Consider the following 22790-nt stretch of genomic DNA (forward strand, 5'->3'; position numbering starts at 1 on the left):
GGTGTGTGCAAGGGACAAAGGTTTCTCAGCAGCTGGCTCATGAATCTGGAGTTCCTGCCTGGAAGGGATCAGGATGATTAAAAAACTCAGCACCTTCCAAGCAAAATGGAAAACCCACTTCTTTGCTTTGCTCTTCCCACAAATGCTCTACATGAAAAAATAAATTAAGTCCAGTCCCTGCCGCCTCGAAAGAAGAAAGAAACATTATTTGCAGGAAGAAAACGGCTAGGCTATTTCTGTCTATGTAGTCGTTATAATTTGGAGATCTACCACTGTATTGCCACTACAAAGGCTGGTACCTAGTTGGGTGGAAGAGATACAAACTACAAAAGGATTCAAGAAATTTTTCTGTGGAACAAACATCCATCTTTTTCTAATCCTTCTTTGTTCTGATCATACCTCCTGCCTCAAACCAGGCCTGATCAGCCTCAGAGCTAAAGAGGCCAGCAGCCCACTCCACGTGAGAGAGACCTCAGGGTTTAGCACATCATGCCTGAGAAATATTAGTACTGGTCTTGTTCCATTTCTAAGTCCTATCCCAGCTTTTCTGAAAAAATGATAGCCTCAAATTGCAATACCAGGCTGAAAGTTCAAGGTCTGAGCTATTCCAGATACCTCTCTTACCTCTGGATCTTTGCACACTCCTGCTGACCTATTTGTATTTTTATTTATGCCTCGGACATAACTGTTTTGTTCACTTTGGTTGATGCTGTTTCCATTATCAGTGCCTATTAGGTTGCTTTCCTGTAACCATCTCAAAGCACAACACCTTTATGAATGACAGCCCTTTAACGCTTGTTTGTCTGCAGGAGCTATGCAATCCTATACATGGTCACTCACCTACACTGTGACAACAGCTGCTGGGTCACCTGCTGAAAATTCCCAACAGCTGCCCTGCATGAGAAGTCCCCATGTACCATCATCATCTGTCACACACAGGATACCTGTTTATCCCCACAGAGAAGAACATGGGTAAGTCACTTCTCAATGTCTTGGAGGTTTTTTATGGGTTTTGTATTAACTTATGCTTAGGGGTATTTTTGGAAATGCAGTGAAATCTGTTTCTTGATGTACTAAGTCTGTATTGCAAAGATGCTGGTATCATTATTCTTTGGCTGTTGTTATTGTTGTATGATTATTTTATGTCTCAGTTTTATAATCTCATTTAACTCTATTTAAAAACACAGTAGGCTTGGAGAATATTTCATAAAAGTAGATTTCTCCTCTGATCTCTGTTTTCCTGTGCCATGTTCTATCCCAAAGGCTAGATGTGCCCAAAGAACGACCCTACTATACCATGTCTCAGGAAGGGTGATCCTTCTCCTCTGCTCAGCACCACATCTGGAGCACTGGATCCAGTTCTGTGCTCCCCAGTACAAGACAGACACAGGCATACTGGAGTAAGTCCAGAAAAGGGCCCCTTAGGTGATTACAGGACTGGAGCATCTATCATACAAAGAGGGGCTGAGAGAGCTAGGATTGTTTATCACCAGGCAGAGAAGGCTTAGGGAGGGTCTTATCAATGTGTGTAAATACCTGGTGGAGGATGTAAAGAAGATGGAGCCAGATTCTTCTCAGTGGTGTTTAGTGACAGGACAAGAGGCAATGGGCACAAATACAAATACAAGAAAATCTGTTTAAACATAAACAAAAAACTTGTTTTATTCTAAGTGTGATCAAATACTGGAACAGGTTGCCCAGAAGGGCTATGGAGTCTCCATCCTTGCTGATACACAAACCCCATCTGGACACAATCCTGGGCAGCCTGCTCTAGCAGACCCTGCTTTGAGCGGGGAGGTTAGACTAGACAATCTCCATAGGTCCCTTCCAACCTCAGTGTTCTTCTGTGCCATCCTCACTTGAGCGAGTGTATAACTCATAGATATCCATAACTAGAAAGAAACCATCACAAAATAATCGATGGAGAAGGGCCAGGCACATAGCAAGATTAGCGAATACTCAGATGCTGACATGCAAGAGGTTCAAAAGACTTTACTGATTTCCTCAGTCTCCCTGCATACTCATTAACCTTGCAGAAGTGCTTTCTGAGTGTGGAAGATTGTATACTGTTTGGAAGGGTTACAGTAGATTAATTTGAACCCTGCATCTCCTTCCCTCTTGGATGTGGTTACGTTTGGACTTCTGTTTGAAAGTCACTGCTAAGCCCTCACTGGTAAAACCTGAATATGGAGATATGGAACATCTCTCCTATCCAGCAGTATGATTGCTTGGTGGAGGCAGAAATAGGGCAGTAGGGAGGTTCAGGAGCTAACAGGATGCAAGAATTGGAACAGATCATAGTAAGGCAGTATATATATAATATCTATATTTGTATATATGTGAAAATTCATTGTTCCTAAAGGAACCTCTTGCCTTTGGTAGGTGATTTGAGGAAACTTTCTAATCTAGGTGAATCAACTTTTCTGAAAAGCAACAAAGAATTCTATAATCTGGCTTCTTTTGCCATTTGGTTTTATGTGTGACACATGGATAGAAAAATTATGGTGACGCTTCTAAACATTTCAGTGACATCTGCCTTCTTGTCTGGAATTGACTTTGTAAGCTTATAGGGTTAGGGCCTCTGTTAATCTGTGTTTATATGGCTTCTGTCACAAAGATTTCCTGATCTCATTTGCCCCCTATATAGTACTATTAAAATTGTTTTGATTCATTACAATTTGTACTTATTTGGGCTCTACAGCAAAATCAATATATTGGTATTTCAGTTTTTATATGATATGAGTCTAATGTGACAGGCTATGGAGACATGTTCCTGAAGAAATGTCTGCAGGGAAATCTACTGACCTCACACATGATGTTTTGAAGCACAAGACTCATTATGTAGTTTTTATGGAAGTTGCAGTCACAGATTAAAGACAGAGCTTGTTTAAAAGCATTGAAGAACCGTATCTTCAGAGAGGAAAAGAAAAAATAAGAGACCTTGTATGCAAGATTCAAACAGATGGCTGCCCTGGAAAAAAAGAAAGAGAGAAGATCAAAGTCTGCACTAAGATTTCCAGGTTTCTGAAGAAGCGACAAATGGAGTGAGCAGCTGCTGTAGCTGCAGAGACTGACCCTCACTCCCATGCAGAGGGCCCAGCAGAGAGTATAAGCAGTATGGAGGCCACGAGCCATTCCCTTGCTGCATTTCCCACCAAATGCAGACTCTTAGCCACCCAGCATACCTGAAAGTTTCCTAACAGCAGTTCTGCTGGGGTTCCTACCAATCTTGTACACTAAAGATGATCCTCTGTGAAATATAAAGGCTCCAAACCATCTTGAGATAGAAAGAGAATACCTAAAAGATCAGAGCGCTTTATACCACAATATTCCACAATGTAAAAACATTTAAGAACTGAAGCCTTGACAATGTAAAGCCCTAGTAGTTCCCAAGAGAGAATTGGATATAGACTGTTATAGACTGAAATATAGACTGTTGGATTGATTTGTACAAATACTTTATTTGTGCTTCTGGCCAGTTATAGAAAATAAAATGTAAGTTAAATAGTAAAAACTGCTCCCTCTAAAATAAAAATTGATTAAGGCCAAATGCATGTTACCAGAAATGAAGAAAGGGGCTACATGATCTGTTCCCCATTATTAAAACAAGCCTTATAGCAAGCAACACTAGCACAGATTTGCGAAACTGGAGAAGAGCACAAGGTCCATAATCTACTCTAGCTCACTCCAGTAAATCTTCTTCTAAATCCACAATGGTACTCTCCACGTGTGGGGTCTCAGGAAGATCTGTGGTATTAATAGAAGAAAATATCCTTATATATACTTGGAATTTCCCTTGTTCCAACTTGCATTGTTGCCTCTCACTCTGTTACTGTGCACCTCTGAGAAGAATTCGTCTCTACCTGGTCTACACCCTCCTGTTAGATAGTTGTAGATCATCCCTTTGCCTCTCTTCTTAAGGCTGGACAAACTCAGTTCTCATCTGTAAGCCATGCACTTCAGTCCCCTCTCTGTCTTAATGGTCCTCCACTAGACTCGCTTAGGTATGTCAATGTCATTTTTATAGTAGAGAGCCAAAAACAGGACACAGTACTCCAGGTGTGGTCTTCCAAGTGCCAAACAGAGAAGAATAATCAGTTCTGTAGGCCTGCTGTCCATACTCCTGCTAATACAGCCCAGTATGTTGCTGGTCATCTTCATTGCAAGGGCATGCTGGTGAATCATGTTCAACTTTTTGTCCACCAGAACTTGCAAGCAATTTTCAGCAAAGCTGCTTTCTCTCCAAGTGGCTCCAACCTGTACCGCTGCAGGAGTTATGATGTTGCAGATGCAGGACTTTGCATTATTGTCTGTACTATCAACTGACCATTCTTTCTTAATCATAGCTGCTACACTCCAGTGTAACTGCCAGTTCCCAGCTGGACCTCCCCAAAGACATGCCATCTATGTGTTGTCCCCACTACTCAATGACTATAGATGTGGTTCAGCAGTCACTGTAAGATATGGTACTTGGCAGAAGACATTTTTGTTGGATTTTTCAGGTACACTTTCTTCTTAGAGAGATGTAGGGTTCCTCAGCCAAGCACTTTCAGATAGGCAGGAAAATATTAGCCTCGAAAGAGCATGGCCATCTCCTTCTCACGTCCTCAGTGCTCTCTCTCCTGAAGTTGAAGAGAGACAGAGGAAGCTTCCTGGACCAAAAGTATACAATGAAGATTAGGATAAGAAACTTTATAACTCCATGTTCAAGTGAATTAAATATTTTAGCCAAAAGTGATGAGTGTCTGAATGAAGGAGACAGGATCAATAGCTTCCAGACTAGGACATAGCATCCTTAATGACTAGAGAAAGCATGAAGTGCAAACACCACCTTACAGGACTTGGCTTTGTTTGGAAGTCCAAGGGCACCCAGGACTACAGGAGGGACTAGATAGGCCAGCATCTTCTTCAAGCAGAGAAGGCTGCACTGTGAAATGCCAGGCTTATGCAGATCTTGCAGATCTTACTTACCAGTCTATTGCGTTGAAGGAATTAAAACACAAGATGTCTGCCTACCACTGTGTGAAACAGCTCCATGACACAGCCATTCCTCTCTCCCTTACTCTCCACAGAGATACTATCTATTGTGAACACCAGCTTGTCTGAGGTAGATTATGGAAACCACTCGTATTTACAGCTAAGCACAAGTGAATGTAAGAATGAGAGCTCAATGTTGAACAATGATGATGGACATAGGGCCTTATGTCCTGAAAATGCTTTTGGAGCAGGATCTCTGCTCTCATTTTGAAGCTGCTGGTTTGGCTGGTGTAAGGCATGACATGGTGTCTCTAGAATACCGTCATAAAATCAAAAGAATAGTAGAAGTTTAAACTCTACCCAGTGTAAAAATGACATTGAACTTTCCAGAAAAAGTCTGTACAAATAACTGACTTCCCTTTCTCACAATGAATTGGTTACACTGTTTGTTTTATTTATCATGGTTTTGTGTTTCATTTCAATAGCATATATTTTAAGAGCCTTTAAACTTCTGTGCTGAATTAGCATCAAATGTTCACATGGCTACGCAAAGATGGGGAGGTTGCAAAAAGTGGCATGCATCTTCTACTAGTGAATGGCCCAGATAATGGTGGCCAACAAACACTCATCCTGCAGTTTCTTACAGCTAAGGAAACTGCTCCCTTCTTTACCCCTGGCTGTCCCTAGGCAAGGGGGTGGGATAAAAAAAGAAAGTAGGCAGGTTCTCCAACCTTAAATCCCACTCTATTCTTGAGTCTTGAGTCAGCTGTGCTAAAGCTTTATGTTGTATGTTTCAGATGCAAATTAATACATATTTCTCTCCTAAAAAAAAGGAACATCTAACCCCAGTGCAAGGAGATACCTGAACTCCACAGTGTAGTTCTTTAAGCCAAATCTTAGCATACTTCCTCAGCCTGGATAGCAATTTACTAGGAACATGGCAATAAAATAAAAGTTAAAGACACTTTCTCCTTGGAAAGTGCACAAATGAGTCTGCAATTTAAAATTAGTCAGAGAAACATGCTGAGTCTCTCTATTTGTTGTTGTGCTGAACACATCATTTCACTAAGTGGCATCTGCTTCCCAGATGAGCTGGGAAATATCTTTTTTTAAAGGTTATTTAAAATATCATTCTCCTATGCAAAAAAGTGCAACTGTATGTCTCAGAAGTTATAGAATTATTAGTGGCAATACAGTTATTATGCATACTAAGTAGTGTTTTTAATTGGATTTTAGATACACAGGAAGTTACAACTATGGTAGCTATAGCAACCAACATCCCCATCCAATGCAGAGTCAGTATCCATCCTTACCACATGATACTGCTATTTCTGGACCACTTCACTACTCAGCTTACCACAGAAGCTCTTCGCAGGTAAGTTGGATTTATTACTTGACAATGCTTGCTATAGCATTTTAAGTAAAGTTGTGCTTGTAGATTTCTTATCAGCATATTAGCTGTCTGAATCAACAAGCTGTCATCAGTGAAGTCATTGATGGTCCCTAATTTTTTTCTTTTCTAATATTACCTAGATATCTTTTCATTCTGGTGGAGATTCTTTTATCAGAAGTAGCTTTAGATTGTACTAAACTCTAAAATCTAGCAGTCTGGATCATAGGAAGTGTTTCTGTGTTAAGGAGTAACTGAAACAAAAATGAATATAATTAGTTGTATGTCTCTTATGTGTTGGGAACAGGAACAGATTCCTAACAAGAAATAAGTGTTTTCATGCTGTTGAAAGAAGATGCAGAGACTATAGTGAATTCTTCTGGGGCGTCTGCTTTTGAGAATACATATGTTTAGGAATTTGCAAAAAATGTGAGTTCTGAATACAGTTTGAAGAGCTTCAGGATGCCATTGCAAAGAGGCCCTGTTTAATCTGTATGCCATAGTCTCCTATTGTAATGCTGAGAAATTATGTCAGTAACTATTTCAGGACTATTTCAGTTCACAAAACTGAGACAGTAGAAATCAGCACAAGTTAAGTGGGAAGATGATATTTGACTACAGTTCAAAAGTCGTGATACTGTAGGAGGGCTGACTTAAAATTGGCTCACCAATTTTCTTTATTCTCTCTTATCCTTTACTGTAGAAAACCCATGAGTGCTGGTTCTGAAATGGTCTGTAAGGTCATGAGACTGTATGTGAAATGGAGCATTAGGCTTTTACTGTTTAGAAATGCTATTACCTGCACAAGGAGTTTCTTTCTACCTTCTGACAACTGTCTTTCTTTGTCACACTGACATAGATGGCCTAAGTTAAGCAAGAAATAAATGAAGCAAAGCCAGATCAATACATTTGTCATTTACTCATGTCCTGGTTAACATGTTATATGGAAATAATAACAAACATTAAAATAATGCAAATATTTTTTATACTGTAGCAGGCTGTCTCTACAAGTGCAGATGTTAGATCATTTCTTCCTCTCTTGCTAGCCCTTGAACTGTCCTGAACACACATGACGAACAGCTGCACTTTAATGATCACACTTCAGAGCAAAATGATTTCAACTTGTATTTAGCATGTTCTTTCTCATGCTTCTTGTAAACTGAGATGGAATCTCACAGCAGGACGCAGCTAACAAAACCCTATCAATGTGCTCATTCTGTATTGAAAGAAGCTACAAACTGAAACCATGCTTTCAAAAATAATCTAAAAGTCTTGAACCATTTTAATATGGAATTTGCTGACATTCTTTTCAAAGCTAAGTGAGCTTCTGTAAAATGCCTGCCCTGATGATAAATCCTTTCTTAGCTACTTTTAACCAACAAAAGTTCATAATGTACTGTTGCCTGCAAAGCCTAATAAGATGTTAAGGAACTACTCTTTTTTCTAGTGGACTTTCTAAGAGGAACATGGTGCAAAGAATTGCAGTAGGACTCATGACATTGCAAAATCAAAATACAGGATGCCAAATTTGCAATGAATATATAAACAGCTGCCACTATACTGAAACCAGAGGAGATGGCTGTGGTAATACAATCAGTCAAGAAGAGGAGGCATTGACCATAACTCTTCAAAAGAACTCTTTGTTATAATCTACATTCAGTCCAAATAGAGAACTCCGGCTCAACTTTAGCTGATATTCTATCATGGTCTTCAGGATCATGTCTTGGGATTAACTCCTAAGAAAAAACCTGTGTGGGGGGTAAGTTCTCCTCTACGGACATGGAATCAGAGAGAGTCCTTGTCCCAGGCAGGGGTCTGAGCTGAAACAGGCAACATGTAAAAGAGGTGGGGTTTAGGCTGCACCTATAAATTACTTTTTTGGTCTCAAAGAACACCATGTCCAACCTCTTCATGTGGAAGAGAGCAACATAGTCCAGGTTTTATCAGGTCTGTTATTTTGTGGCTATTTTCCATCCCAGAGCAATGTACCTAAAGAAAAGCAGAGAGTTCTGCTTGATTTTTTGTTTGTTTGTTTAGCAGAACTTTAAGATGGATCATTTCACAGATATGATTTACAGACCATCAACAAAAAAAGTGGAACTGGAGCAAAGGGGGTGGAGGGAATAACTTTTATTTTGCGGAAGTGGGGAACTGAACAGCTGGGAAAGGGGAAAGGAATGAGTGACCCTTTAAATTGTATTTGCCAACATGTAACATGTTGATCCCAACCTGACAATACAATGATGGTTGCATTGCATTAATTTTAGGATGTCTGCTGTGGTTTTGTCACTGGAATCCTTACAGTGGGGCTGTGCTGGGGAAGAAGTCATACAGCTGTAGATCTTGTATTATGCCCAGCTCTTGAAAAGTGCAGGTGGGGGTCCTAAACCAAGCATATCTCACCTGACCAGCGGCAAGTCCATGTTAGTGAGAGGCTTCTGGATAATTTGAATCCCCCAGTGTTAGAGGAAATGAGACAGTGGTAGTTGCTAAGGCTGGTACTGCTGAAGCACCATGTGTCACAGCTGCATGCTCATTCACACCCCATCCCATAACAGACTGGTGAGAGCCCTTGAGGTTATTGTTATCTCCCATCTCTGAGACAGTCTTGGAGCTTACCTTGGCCCACAGAGGAATGTGGTGTCTTGCGACTTCAGGCTAAATAGAAATTTTGATAAGTAGCTCATAGTTTCAGAAAGATCAGTGACTCTCAGGTGGACAAGAAGGCAAAAAAATGGAGGAGGAGGCTTGTAAAAAACTTTATAGAGGAGTAAATATTCTGCTGAAGTAATATCTGCAGATGCAGCATAAGCCTAAAACTGGCTCCTTCTGGCAGTATAGGCTGACTTAATTCCCACTGATGGCTAAGAGTCTTTTTGTTGACAGGCACAGTCTGTTCAAACCTTGGTCTTAATCCGAATTTTTTTTTTCTTTCATCAGCATCTGTGAATAGTTCTCAAAACAGTTGCTTCCTTGTAACTCCAGGCCTGATTGCTCATTTATTGACTTGGCTTACTGGCCAGGAGCCTGGCACACAAAAAAAGAAAAATGATCTGCAGATTGATTTGTTACTACCTAATTCTCTAAGCCGTAGCGCAGAAGTGCATACAATCCTACGATGCTACTCCAGCATCATTCAGAAGGGGACTGTGTAATGTGTGTACATAAACACATCTATACTGACTTTATATTTCGTCAGTTCTCTGCCTCTGCAGTTTCAGGTACCAGGTGCCAGGGTAGAAAGCAGACAACTCTGCTTCAAAGCCTCTGAGCATTCCTATCAACCTATGTCAAGTTTAGCAGAGAGGTACCCCCTTCAAAGGTAACCCCTTCACAATGTCACCACCTAATCCACCTCCACAATGTACGCTTGACTAGCTTTTGATCACAGCTTTTGTCTGCAAGTTTCACCCTGGTTGGACAGGTCTTGATCCTCTTTCAGGCTATCCATAAATATTTCAATTCCCATCATTCCACCTCTTCCTGAAACACAAAGTAATTCATGCTGCAGTAATTTTTCTTTGTAAATCACAAGGATAACACTTTTCGTAGGAAGAGTAATTAGAGCAATCTGCAGCAGTATATATTTTCATATTGTAATATATCTAGTAACATATAAAGGTGCACATCATATGAATGTGCAACACTGTATATGCAGTACAAAAAATGGCAAACATACAATGTCTGTGTAAGTACTCTAATGCATAGCTGTAGTGAATCATATTGCAGGCCCATTTATCCAGGTTCTGCCTCCAGCAATGGCCAGAAACAAACACGTGGAAGAAAAGTCTTAGAAATAGGTTAGGTAGAGAGTGGTCCTTTCACCAGCATAGCCATGCTGTGTTTGGCAAGAGCTGACCTAGGGACATCCTCAGTAAGAAGCAGTACCTGGACTTTTGTATTTTGTAGCAAACCGCTGTCCAATACCCTGTCTTTGAGCTTTTTTGTTCTTTGAGCTTTTTTGTACATATAGACTTCTTAAGGATGGGTTGTATGAAACATATATTCTCTTGTTAATTTTAAGCCTGCTATCGCATAATTGCATTGGGTGCCCTATGTTTTTTCGGTGATGAGGAATGGGGAATATTCATTCCCTCTGTATCTACTCTTGCCATTTGAGGCATAGATTTGCGTCATTCCTCCCACTTCCTTCCTGTCATCTCTTTTCCAGACTTAAGAGTTATCATCTGTTTAGTTTCTCCTGTGATGGATGTTCTGCGCACAGGAGTTATCTAACGACTGCAGGTGCACTGCAGGGCAGTCATAGTCTGGTGGGCACACAGACATCCAGTTCTCCCAATTGTGCTGAGCAGGTAACCTGCAGGAGCTGCAGCTCCCCTCCAGCCTTTCTGCACAAACCTGATCTCAGAGTGGGAAGGAGGGATTCAGTCAAGAAGCTGCCAGGTCAGCCACTTAGATTTGGGAAGCACTCCTAGATCCTGCACTGCATACAGCCTTATTTTACCTTTTCTTCCTTTGCTTTTCCAAGATGGAGTAAACCACCTCCAAATGGTGTATCTCAGGTGGAGGTACTTTAGCAGAGAGCCACAGAAGTGGCATAGCAGTGTTTCCCTTTTTGTTCCTTGAGATGCAGTTCCCACCTTAAAGACAAGCATTTTTTTGCTGCTTTTAAGCTATCTCTTGTTGCGGTCAGGAACATCGCCAGGGTCAGCTGTTCCCAAACTGGGGCTCTGTCCTCAAGAGGCACTAATCAACTTCTAGGACTGGGAGGAGCACATTTGTATCAGCAAGTGCTTGTGCTGCTGTTTTGTTGTTGTCTGATTTGGTTTATGAAGAGCATAGTTGACTTCCATGGTTTGGACGGAACAAGCCAGCCTGGAAAACACTGCAGTAGTACAATCTGCTGTTAAGCGGTAGGTTGGGTCTGCACCTTTCAGAGGCACAATATTGAGGCCATAGTTAAAGGAGCTTTAAGCAGCGTTTGTACTCTGACTCTCCTAACCTGCTCTGAGGACTGTGGTGGTCTCACATAACTTCCCAGAAATGTCGTATGAGTTGCAACACCACTTAGTTTCTCTGTTCAGTGTTGCATGCCACAATTCTACCCAACCATATCTTCGCTTCCCTTCATATGCCTCTACAGCAGGGTTTACCTAAGGGCAGTAATGGAAGAAAGTAGTAACTGGTTTTTGTTACAGTGGGGGAGCCAAAGAAATCCTCTTCCAGACAGAGCTCAAGCTTTAGTGTCCATTCAAGTTGTTCTGGCCCATCTACGTCACAAAAAAAAGAAGGGGAATAGTTCTTGTCCCCTGAGCACATATACAGTATAAGCAGTAAGAATAATATGCCCTTCCCAATAACCACTCTGTCATCAAACAGCTAGTAATGACAGAAAGAAAAAAAATACTGTCCAAATCCCACCCATGCAACAAGAATCATTGTTCCTAACTGTATGGCTTCATAACGGACTTGAGATTGTTAGAATGTAATTGAAGTAATTTTGTATTGAATGCAACAGGAAACAGATGTCTTTCTTAACTTCTTTTTAAATAATTACAAATAGCATTTTCATAAGGGTCCAAATGCCACTCCCAAAAGTACCAAAAGCACTTAGATTGACTTGAAAGTTTCACCCAACCTATTTGACAGACTAATATTCAATAAGCTTCAATTTGTGGAGGAAAGGATCAAATTAAGAGTCATAAAGATGCAATCAATCCATAGTTTTGATTATGTCATTTTTTGAGATTTTAAGCTTATTTTTATGAAGTTAATTTATAGCCAGTTCTTCACAATTGCTGTAATTTCTGGTATGAGTTATTTGCAAGTCCTAACATAGTGGCTAACGTACAACAATAACTTAAAGCACTCTGCAAAACTGTGAGCTAATGCAATGTAACGTCAGAGCCACATTCATAAGGAAAATATTTTGCTGTTTGGACAGAGACACCTTTCACCTCCATGCATAATCAGTCAGTGAGTTGAGGATAAGAATAAAGAGATTATTCTCCAACCTCACACTGCAGGAACTCAGTCTTCACTTCATGGAAGGACATATTTACCGTTGTATTTTCTAAAATAATACTAAAAGAAATTGAATTAATTTTACATTTTTGGGCAAGGCCTTAACAATAATCTGCTCAAAGTCTCCTAGACTTAAAGGGCTTCTTGTCTAGGTCTGATGGCAGCAGTAGCAGCAAGTGTGAGTTAACCCAGAAAATGGTAATTTCCTGTCAAGAGCCCTCCAACAAATGTCGCTTTTATATCTGGCAAAGATCACTAGGCCCCAGTGTTTTGAGTTCAGCATGCTTAAGCACTCTTCATTAAACCGGATGTAGAGTGTGAAAGGTGATTCAGGCAGCATGGGCAGGCATCCGCCCAGATGGCTATGCTTTGGACACTCCAACAAGGCTGAATAGATGCTTCATTGGGTGAGTTAATAGTCAGGCAGGGGCCAATGAGTACTTTAAAAATATTGTCTTTCAATAGTCTCTTCACTGTAGGGAAAAAGAAGTCACTGACTCATTTGCGATTAGCTGACCTACCATTACAAAACTTTCCATCTTGCATTCAGTCATAACAGAATTTATTGTAAAATACTAGATATTTAGAGTCCATGTTATTTTCAAGCAATTACTCTTTTTACATTCATGACACATTCATAAACACAGCTGCATCGGGTGCGCTTGATGAAAAGGAAAAGCAGCACACTGTATCCTGTCTCCTCATGCACAGCCATTAGCCCTGCCTTCTTAGTAAGCCTTAGCATGGCCTCTTGACTGCAGATAGGAGGAGGATTATCTTTCCTTTTCAGTGCATCCTGAAGTTCGTTCTGGGAGCCAAGGTTTCATTCCCCCAACGGCACAGGTTTTGTGGTTCCAAACTACCTAAAAGGCATTATGTGGATTCCCCACATAATGCCATGTACAACCAGGAGACCCACCACAATATTCCCAGAGTTTGTGTCATTCCTCTTGCTTATAGATTTAAGTTTTGCAGTCAACAAATTATCAAGTAGCAAATTATCCTGGCTGAAGCCGGGGCTTTCTCTTGGCATTTGTAAGGGGTACGACGGCAAGTAATTCCCCTGTTATATAAGTCATAATCTCAGTTTCACAGCCTCAATGGAAAATCGCACTGGGTCAGGATGGCAAAGGATTCTGTTATGGTTAACAACAGAATAGATCAATTATTGCATTGGGAATAAGACAAGAGATAATCATTGGTGTATTATGGCAAAAGTCTAGATTAATCTTGGTGTAAGTGTATTCTTTAATACAAGAATCTACAGTGACTTCAGGTATAGATCAGTTGGTAGTTAAGGCAAAGGCCATGGTAATTGGTATCAAGTAAAACACTACTCAAGACAAAGAAGAATGTTTCTAGCTTGGCTCGCATCTTGCAGCTCCACAGGTAATATACAGAAAACAGAAAGTTAAAAATGTATTATTTGTGTGGCGTGTTTTTTTCCCAACGATCCATCCTGGTCCTGACTCCTACCATCTCAAAGCATTTTGTACACAGTCATTAGTTGGACATTTGAGATCAGCCAGGAAAAACAACTTATGGATTTGACAACTATGGAAAAGGGACTTTTATTTAACTTAAGCCAACCTAACTAATGGATTACATCATGTAGCAGGAGGAAGAAAAGAGCCATCTTCTGAGGACTGCTCACCTTCTGTCTAAAATATTCATCTCGAGGTTTGGTAAATTCTTCTGGTGGCTGTAGACAGAGCACAGATGACTTACTTCTATTAGATGCCTGACTTTTTGATAAGTAAATTTAGGTGAGATGAATTCAACTCTGAAGCTATAGCGAATCACAAGACAACTTGTTTCCTCTGTATTCATTATGGCAAAAGCTTTGTGCATGAAGATGTTCAGGCAAAGGCAGTCAGCTGGCACTAGCATGAAAATTACTTTTGTGTATTGCCAGTGCAGACCCAGGCAAGCAGCATCCTAACTCTATTAGGTAGTCTCCCAAACATTAAAAATACGAAAATTGTTCAACTTTTTCTGGAACCTCTTATGTTTACTTAGAATAATTGTGGGTTGGTTGTTTTTTGGCAGAGTGCCCTGTCCTTAATTAATGAGTTAAAGGAGAGAACCATGATCCTAAATTCAAATCACCTCATTTAAAACGTCAGAGCTTGAGTTTCATTGTTGCTGGGCACTGGCAGCTCTTATCTTCAGCAAAAGCTTCTGGAAAGCCAAGAAGTCTGAAAACTTGATTCTTTTGCAAAGGAATATAAGGCTTTCTGTGGTCAGTGCCTAAGCTCTGCTGAATTTTCCTACTGAAAAGCCTTTCTCTGGCTGTATTAGCAGTACCAGTTGAAGTGTTGATGTTCCAGTATGATGCTACCATTTACCAGCCAGTTTCAGCAGCTGATGGCACAGGTAAATCCAGTCTCTGTGGCAATGAGAAGTATATGCTAAATAACACATCGTACAGCTTTGATGTTTTCCCTCTCATCTGCTAACTGGCCTGTCTCTTCAGGACACAGTGGAATATGCTACATCACTAACTACAGTATGTTGATCAAAAATAGTCTTCTCTTTCTCCTCTCTAATTAGGAGTGGCCAGCGTGTGGCTTTTGAGCTGCCTGAGGCTTGTGAACTGTTTGAATATGTTTGCCAAGGCAGGGCTGCCTTCCCGGCTGCGGTCTGAAGGGAGGCAGCAGAAACTCCTCATGGAGACATTGCTGTAATTGCCTTGGGGACCCACTTATGCAACTGATTAACCCCAGCCCCATCCGGCAGTGGAGTAATGTAATGAGACCTTTTGGGAATCACTGCCATCTCCCTCCTGGGAACAACTATGGCAGCTCTTCTCTCCATGAACCTCCAAAATACGGGGGAGGGGTTTTACAGTCCTCAGCCATATAAAGTTTTGGCACGCAGCTTGCAAGGTTTGTAAGCATCAGAAGAGGTGATAGTCCTACTTTAGTGACAGCTTTCTAGTTAAGGAAATATCACAGCATCAACAACCCAAGATAATAAAATTCTAAATTATGACACTTTTTGTAGAAGTATAAATGTGTAAAATGTAGAAGCTCTGAAGATACGTGGCTAGTCAAGGGGAACAGGGATCCTAACCATCTCTGCGATGTAGATGGATAATAGGAGGGCAAAACAGGGAGAGCCATTTATTAACCAGAGCACACAGATGATCTGCTCCTGTAAGACAGGCAATAAGATAAAATACACGTTAAGCAAACACTCATAAGCACAGTTTACTTTCTGTTGCTGGGCAGCCTGTGGCTAGAGAGGGCAAAAGCTGTTCTCTGTTTTCCTGCCTATCCTATCCTCAGCGCATCTTCCCCTTAGTGGGAGGCATTTGTTGAACTTCTTTGATTACTAATTTCCAACTGTCACTGTGAACAGCTGGGTATAGAGAGATTCTTCTTCTGCCTGCCTCTTTTCATAAGTTCTCCAATTAGCTGCTCGGTCTGAGGCCAGACCATAATATTTTTCTGCAGAAACTGGCAGGATGGCGTGTGAACATTTAAAAGGGAAGGCACCTTTCCAGTAATAAAGATCCTTTTGCTCTCCTCCCTCAAAACTTAGTTGAGTGAGCTGGAGTCGGGACATTTTATACTCTGTTTTTTACTGAATTGCAAGTTTCCAAGTAAAAGCTGTGAGAAAGAGATTAGATTAATTCACTTTATTTTTCTGCTCCCCGATAAACCTGTCAGTACCTAGCTCTTTGATAAATTAATTCAATATTTAAACGCAGTGACTGCTTTGCAAGACTTTCCCTGACACTTTGGTTTCACCGCAGGCACTAGTTATGATATTCCACCTTCTGTATGTTACCTAGTTGTTGGAGGGCTGCTACCACCAGCCCTTATTTTAAAATTAAGTACGTGGTAGATAATTTCTTGATTTATTTTTGTTTTTATTGTAGTACCCTTTCAACAGCCCAACATCAAGAATGGAGCCCTGTTTGATGAGCAGTACTCCAAGGCTGCATCCCACACCAGTGACTCCTCGCTGGCCGGAGGTCCCGGCTGCGAACTCCTGCTACACGAGCCCATCCATGCACTCCACAAGATATGGAAATTCTAGTGACATGTACACCCCCTTGACTACGCGCAGAAATTCTGAATATGAGCACATGCAACACTTTCCCGGCTTTGCCTACATCAATGGGGAGGCCACCACAGGTTGGGCTAAATGAAAATGACTGGTATCAGCTAAGCCCATGTAATTAAAAGAGTTATAAAAACTTCATGTTATGTGGGACTTTCCATGGACGTTCTTCAAGGGAGGTGAAGATGGAAAAGATCCTGGGCAGATAAACGTAGTTCATAATGTGGGCAGATTGCAGACCAGTATGACTGAATGTTCCTGTAGCTGAAAAAGATTTTTGTGCTGTTCTAGACCACTTTTTGGGCCAATCTGTGCCTTTTTTAATTCTGGCATGTGGGCCAACCCTGTGTGATGTCAGTTTGAGTGAGCCATTTTTGCCCCCCTCTCTTATTGACAAATGTTAATGAGTCTTACAAAAAAAAGTGCTGGAACGGGATCTATTTATAATTTGAGTTAAAGACAGGAAATGCACCCTTAGCAAAACTCTGTCATCTGTTCTTCTTTTAAGCTCTTAATGCATTGCTTAAAAACCATTCTGCCAAGTCATCACTTGTTCATATCAATTACTCTGTCTGGCTCCTTGAAAGACATGTGGTGGTGTAGGTTTCAGTTTACACCTAACTTTGTGTATTGATGCACCTTTCTGTTGATCCAGTAAGTTTGATCTTTACAAAAGAGAAGAAAAGACATGTAGCATTGAATTATACACTGCCTTAAGTTGACTATTGTTCTTATTATATATGTATTTGTGTTAAGTTTGCACAATCTGGAAAAATCTAACTTCTCTGGTCAGTAATGACAAGGTTAAGAAGGGACTTGGGGACTGGGAAGATTTTGGATTCAGAGCCACATATGTTAAATATGATGATATGAAGCAATTATGTAAAGAAAATGACAATGCAAACATGATTATTCATTTAATTACCTATTGACAGGTATGAAACTGTTCTCTCAATTCCTTCACGTGGTGATAATTCTATATACTTCTACAAAAGCAAAATTCAAAGCTGTGCCTTTGAACTTATTCTGTACTGTGTATGTGTGGAAGAATGTATTGTATTTTGGGGAGAATTTTTCTTAGACATTTTCTGTCAGATTTGTAGCTATTTGTGAGTTTTTGTTAGATTTTATTAACATAGCTTTTTCTTCTGTATTATAAAATGCACCAAGCAATTATGGTGGACCTATTACCCTATGGGTAAGAAATAAATAAATGGAAATATGACATCAGGCATTTTAGTAATTGTTTTGTAAATAAAATCTTTGATAGCACCCAGTGTGATGATAACCACGTTTATGCCTAAAATGGACATAAGTGTTATTTGTACAGTTGTGGAAGATATATGAGGGATTTTCACACTCAAATAAAGTTCTTGAAATTAAATAGATGCCATTTAAATTTACCTAAATACAGAAACTTCTACAAGCTGCAAACCTTCAAAAAATCTTAAATGTGACCATGTATGTTTTTACCTGACAAAGGACTTGAGAACATATATAACTGACAGCAAATGAGTAGTCCTACACCTATGCTTGCAGCCACAAACTGCTCAAGGCTGTGACTGGAGAGATGACTCTGGTTTGGTTTAAGCCCCACTGCCATTGCTCACCCAAGCCATTGTATTCACTGAGGCAGGTAAGATGTCCTATCTTCTTTACAGTACCTTGTAACAAATGTGTTGCCACTGGAATACTGGAAATGGAAAAGTCATTTTTCCTTAGGTAAGTAAATAAAGTGGCAAAATTCTCAGACTTTGTATATTCGACTAGTGGGTAAACTGGTGAGAGTTTGAGATCTAAAGTAACTAGAGGAACGCCTGGAAATGTGCAGGGACTGAGGGAGGAAGGATGTTCTAGGCCAGGTGTTGCAAGTGTCCAGGCTCTTAAATATTCAGCCAAGGTCCTGGTGGGATTTTCAGAAATGCATCAGGAGCCTATCTCCACATTTAGGTACCTGATGAAAATCTTGTTTTCCTGGGCTAGTGTCACAGACCTTCTGAAATTTTACCCCTGTCAGCTGGTGTTATTACCCAATATGCTTTTAGTTTTCACTTTTATTAAGGATAGGGGAGATCAGGCTTAGGCTAACTAACTCATCTGTTTTATTCTTATTCAAGTCGACTTCAGGCAAAATTGCCTACACATGAAGAAAGTAAGTCATGTGAGGAAGTTTTTTTAGTGGCCAGTCTTTAGCAGCTGGAGTTTTGATGCGTTTGAGACCAAAATCCTACTTTGCATTTTATTATTGAAGATGTTTAAATCAAAGCATTGATTCTGGCCTATTAATTATTAACAAGCATAGAAATATCTGCCTCATCAAGACTGTGAGAAATTAGTATGAGAAAGGCAGTGTCACTAGAAAAGAAAAATCCACTTTCTCTTCTCCAACGAATTCCAAATCCCTGCATTGCACTGCATCTGACAGGAGCCTGCTGTGACCCCGTTGTCTCATTCATTATTGCTGGAACATTGATCAATCTCTAGTTACCTGATGGACTGCTGACCACAACCTGCCATGGTCCCTCCACGGACCAGATGCATTGGTGAGACGTTTGTGGGCAGGACTGACCAGTAACTCAAAACTGGGTCTTTGGAAGGATCAGGATGGAGGTGAACCCCAACAACACTCAAAGCAAGCCAGAAACACTTCCTACATTTTTTACAAAAACTTACTAAACCAAAAAAAGTCTAATCCCCATTGACTGAAAGAGGGGAGAAAGATGGGACTATTTTGGTATACAAATGTGCCATAGCCTTCTCAGTTACCCTGACTTGAAGAGCCCAGGGAGACTGTTCAGGAAGGACGATGGATATTGGACATGGTGTCAGCTGCAGAAATAATAAAGAATTTCTGAGTGGAGAACTGCAGCACCATGTGCAAAGTCCTGGGAGAGGGAATTTTGACCAACAGCAGCACTACAAAGCTGCTCATAACAAAGAGCCACAGAACATTGTCAGTCAGATAGGGCTTTGAAAGTCTTTTGCAAAAGAGCCTCCATGGTCTGTCTTTTTTTTTTTTTTTTTCCATTCATTTAGAAACTTGTGCTGATGCCACAGGAGTCTGAACGTGCACTTCCAACTACCTTTGAACTGCTTCCTGATGAGGGCTTTGAAATTTAAACTGGACAGTCATGGGGAGCAATATATAGATTACTGAACACAGTTCTACAGAGGTCACCATCACCATCTGCATCAGAAGCGCTGCAAGGGAAAGCAGGCCCCCTCCTCGACCACCACAGGTCAGAACCCACCATATTAATATAAACTGCCGCAGCTTTCAGGTCACAGGGGTATATACCAGGCTGTGAAGTGCAGTGGCTCATGAGAGGATGATAACCTCTGGGTAGAATGGCTGGTTAGGGGCAGGATTCTCTTAAATCATCCTAGTACAAATTGCCAAACCTCCCGAGTCAGAGCCTGAAGCCTGTTAATTAAGCCCTTCCCTTGACCATGGTAACTGAAACTGCTGTTTCTTGCCTAGCCACATATTTATACACATATATAAAGTAAATATGTGACTACACAAATCTTTCTAAAGAAGCTTTTACACCACATGCCAAAATAGTCAATCTCATTTTCACTTTCCCTTCCTTTTTTTTCTTTTTTCTTTTCCTTTTTCTCTTTCTTTTCTCTTTCTTTTTGCTTTCTCTTCCTTTTTCGTTTTTCTTCTTTTTCTTTTGTTCTTGCTCATTTTCTGTCTTTCTCCTTTCTGCTCACAACAAATATTTTATTAAAAGTGTGATCTTTTTCATGGGCTAAAACATATAACAAAAGATAGATGTAACATATATATCATATAATATATTGTAAATTATATATTATAGCATAACTAACATAACGTTTAATATTTTAAAATAGAGGTATACACGCACAAACATGTATGTATATATGCATATAAAAATCTATTACAATTCTTCAAGATTTTTCATTACCAGGTAGAAAAAAGACTCAGCGGGGGAAGAGCAGTGAGAACTCCATTCACTAGCATGAATCCTGTTTTTGTCAGGCTACCTCTTGCTGCTAAGGTCACTACCCTTTGACAAAAATGGCCTCTGACCTCCCCAGCCCCACAATTCTGTTGTGACTGACCCTGAAACCCATGAAATTCAGGGGCAGACATTGCTTTGGAAGGTTTAGATAAAGCTGACTAACATGGGAAGGGCTCGTGGTATGCACCCATCTGAAAAGGTCTGGCAGTTCTTTGGTAGAGGATGCAATTTATTCTGTCCCCCTCTTTCATTGAAATCCTAATCCTTCATATGCTACCTAAAGTGGAAACTAAAACGCACTGATGATGAATAACAATGTGCCTTTAAAGGGCAGTAACAGTTTTCTAGTCTTTATTTTTTAGGTTTTTTTTTAATTAAAAAAAAGTAATTGGCAATATACAAGTAAAATGAGTGTTTTGCTGTGCTGTGTAGTAAATCTAAGCAGGCTTATGCTTTATGCTAGAATCATAAATCACAACAAACAAAGGATTATTTTTACTCTCAAAAGCTGCATTAGTGTACACATGGACCTGACTCAGAAGAAATGGTTACGCACTTCAGGCTGGATTTTGTTACTCCTTGCTGTCCAATGACTGTGTTGTTCCGGTTTTGTATCTCAGTTCAACCCATTGTGGCTAGAAACCCCTAACCAGAAAATTCAGATCCTGGTTTGGGTCTGCATCTTGAACATATGCAGGCATACACCGACACGTCTTAGCACCTTCAGTGTTCCTTGGAGCCACCGTCCATCTGCAGATGGAACTTCCCTGCCCCAGTGGTATTTTCCACCATGGAACCGATCGTTTGTGAGATGAAAGGTTTCTCTTCGTGACCACGGAGTACCTCCTGATTTGCTGCTGAAGCAATAAATACTTCAAGGAGAGACTGACCGCAGCTTGCTCTGAAGTTTTATTATGATGTTTTTTCGTTAACTTCGATATATCGTTTTGTGCTATCTGGACAATGAATTTTGATTGTAGGGCACCCTGAGTATGGAAACACTACATGTGTTCTCAGTGTAGTTTAAACCTACGGTCTTGCAGAGCACTTCAGAGACACAGCTCACCTCTGCTCTGTCGCCGCAGGCTCTCGCCCAGCCGCGCTGGTGCAGCCCACCCTCCCCTCCCAAACAAAACACGGCGGCAGCACGGCACTGGCATCTCGCCTCTGCACTGCCCTGGTTGTTCACACCCACAGCAACACCCTCCAAAAAATATATCAACCCCTCTGTGAATGGATATGCAGGCAGTTTTGGGAAGGTGGCCATGCTGCCGCATGGGGGGTGGTTCTTCATAGACTCAGCATCATTTAGGTTGGAAAAGACCTTTAGGATCATCGAGTCCAACCGTAAACCCAACACTGCCAAGTCCACCACTAAACCATGTCCCTAAGTGCCACATCTACACGTCTCTGAAATACCTCCAGGGATGGTGACTCAACCACGTCCCTGGGCAGCCTGTTCCAGTGCGTGACAACCCTTTTGGTGAAGGAATTTTTCCTAATATCCAATCTCAACCTCCACTGGCGCACCTTGAGGCCATTTCTTCTTGTCCTATCTCCAGCCACCTGACAGGAGAGACCAGCACCCACCTCACTACACCCTCCTTTCAGGCAGCTGTAGAGAGCGATCAGGTCTCCCCTCAGCCTCCTTTTCTCCAGACTAAACAACCCCAGTTCCCTCAGCCGCTCCTCATATTGTGCTCCAGACCCTTCAACAGCTTCGTTGCCCTTCTCTGGACACGCTCCAGCACCTCAATGTCTTTCTTGTCATGAGGGGCCCAAAACTGAACACAGTACTCGAGGTGCCGCCTCACCAGTGCCCAGTACAGGGGTACTTCAAATGGACGTGGAGAATTTTCGTGTACCCCCCCCGACCCTGGCGGGTTGGACTCGAGAAACAGGGTTTTGTTTTGCTGCCAGACGTCAGGCGAAGCCAAACCAACACGGTGTAGGTCGAGCAACCCGAGGGCGCTCTCCCGGCCGCCGTGGCCTCCTGGGACTCGAACCGGCGGCACTCCCCACCCCGCTCCGCTGCCCTTCTCGCCCGGCTCCGCTCGGAGCCGCCCGGCGCGGCCTACAGCACCCATCGTGCCCCGCGGCACCAAAGCCCCGCAGCTCCCTCCGCGCCCCACCGCCCCTCTTCGCTTGGCATGCTGGGACGCGTAGTCCTCTCGCCTCAATCTCCTGCCGGCGGGCGGGCGGCCAATAGGAAGGCTCGGAGGTGCACGCCGCCGCCCCCTCCAGCCAATTAGCGGGCGAGCGCTGCCTGCCAGTCAGGGCGGTTTCCGAGGCGGGGGAGGGGGGAGCGGTGCGTCACGCGGGGTAGGAGGTCAGGGCGCGGCGGGGCGGCGGCGGCGGCTGCTGCCGGCGGAGCGGAG

At 41.7% G+C, this 22790-nt stretch overlaps 2 protein-coding genes across 2 annotated transcripts in view; both read left to right on the forward strand.

Moving 5' to 3' along the window:
- RFX4 (regulatory factor X, 4 (influences HLA class II expression)) overlaps positions 1–17569 on the forward strand; it is a 79225-nt gene extending 61656 nt beyond the window's left edge. The window contains exons 16-18 of the mRNA XM_010585453.1: positions 810–972; positions 6214–6352; positions 16239–17569. Of these exons, the coding sequence (XP_010583755.1) occupies positions 810–972; positions 6214–6352; positions 16239–16511 (575 nt within the window). The 3' untranslated portion in view covers positions 16512–17569. The remainder of the gene's footprint in view (positions 1–809; positions 973–6213; positions 6353–16238) is intronic.
- Positions 17570–17617: 48 nt separating this feature from the next.
- RIC8B (RIC8 guanine nucleotide exchange factor B) overlaps positions 17618–22790 on the forward strand; it is a 42080-nt gene continuing 36907 nt past the window's right edge. The window contains exons 1-2 of the mRNA XM_010585454.1: positions 17618–17621; positions 18541–18575. Coding sequence (XP_010583756.1) covers positions 17618–17621; positions 18541–18575 — 39 coding nt within the window. The remainder of the gene's footprint in view (positions 17622–18540; positions 18576–22790) is intronic.

The sequence above is a fragment of the Haliaeetus leucocephalus genome, unplaced genomic scaffold (genome assembly GCF_000737465.1).
Source record: "Haliaeetus leucocephalus isolate CR32 unplaced genomic scaffold, Haliaeetus_leucocephalus-4.0 Scaffold101, whole genome shotgun sequence".
NCBI classification, from domain to species: Eukaryota; Metazoa; Chordata; class Aves; order Accipitriformes; family Accipitridae; genus Haliaeetus; species Haliaeetus leucocephalus.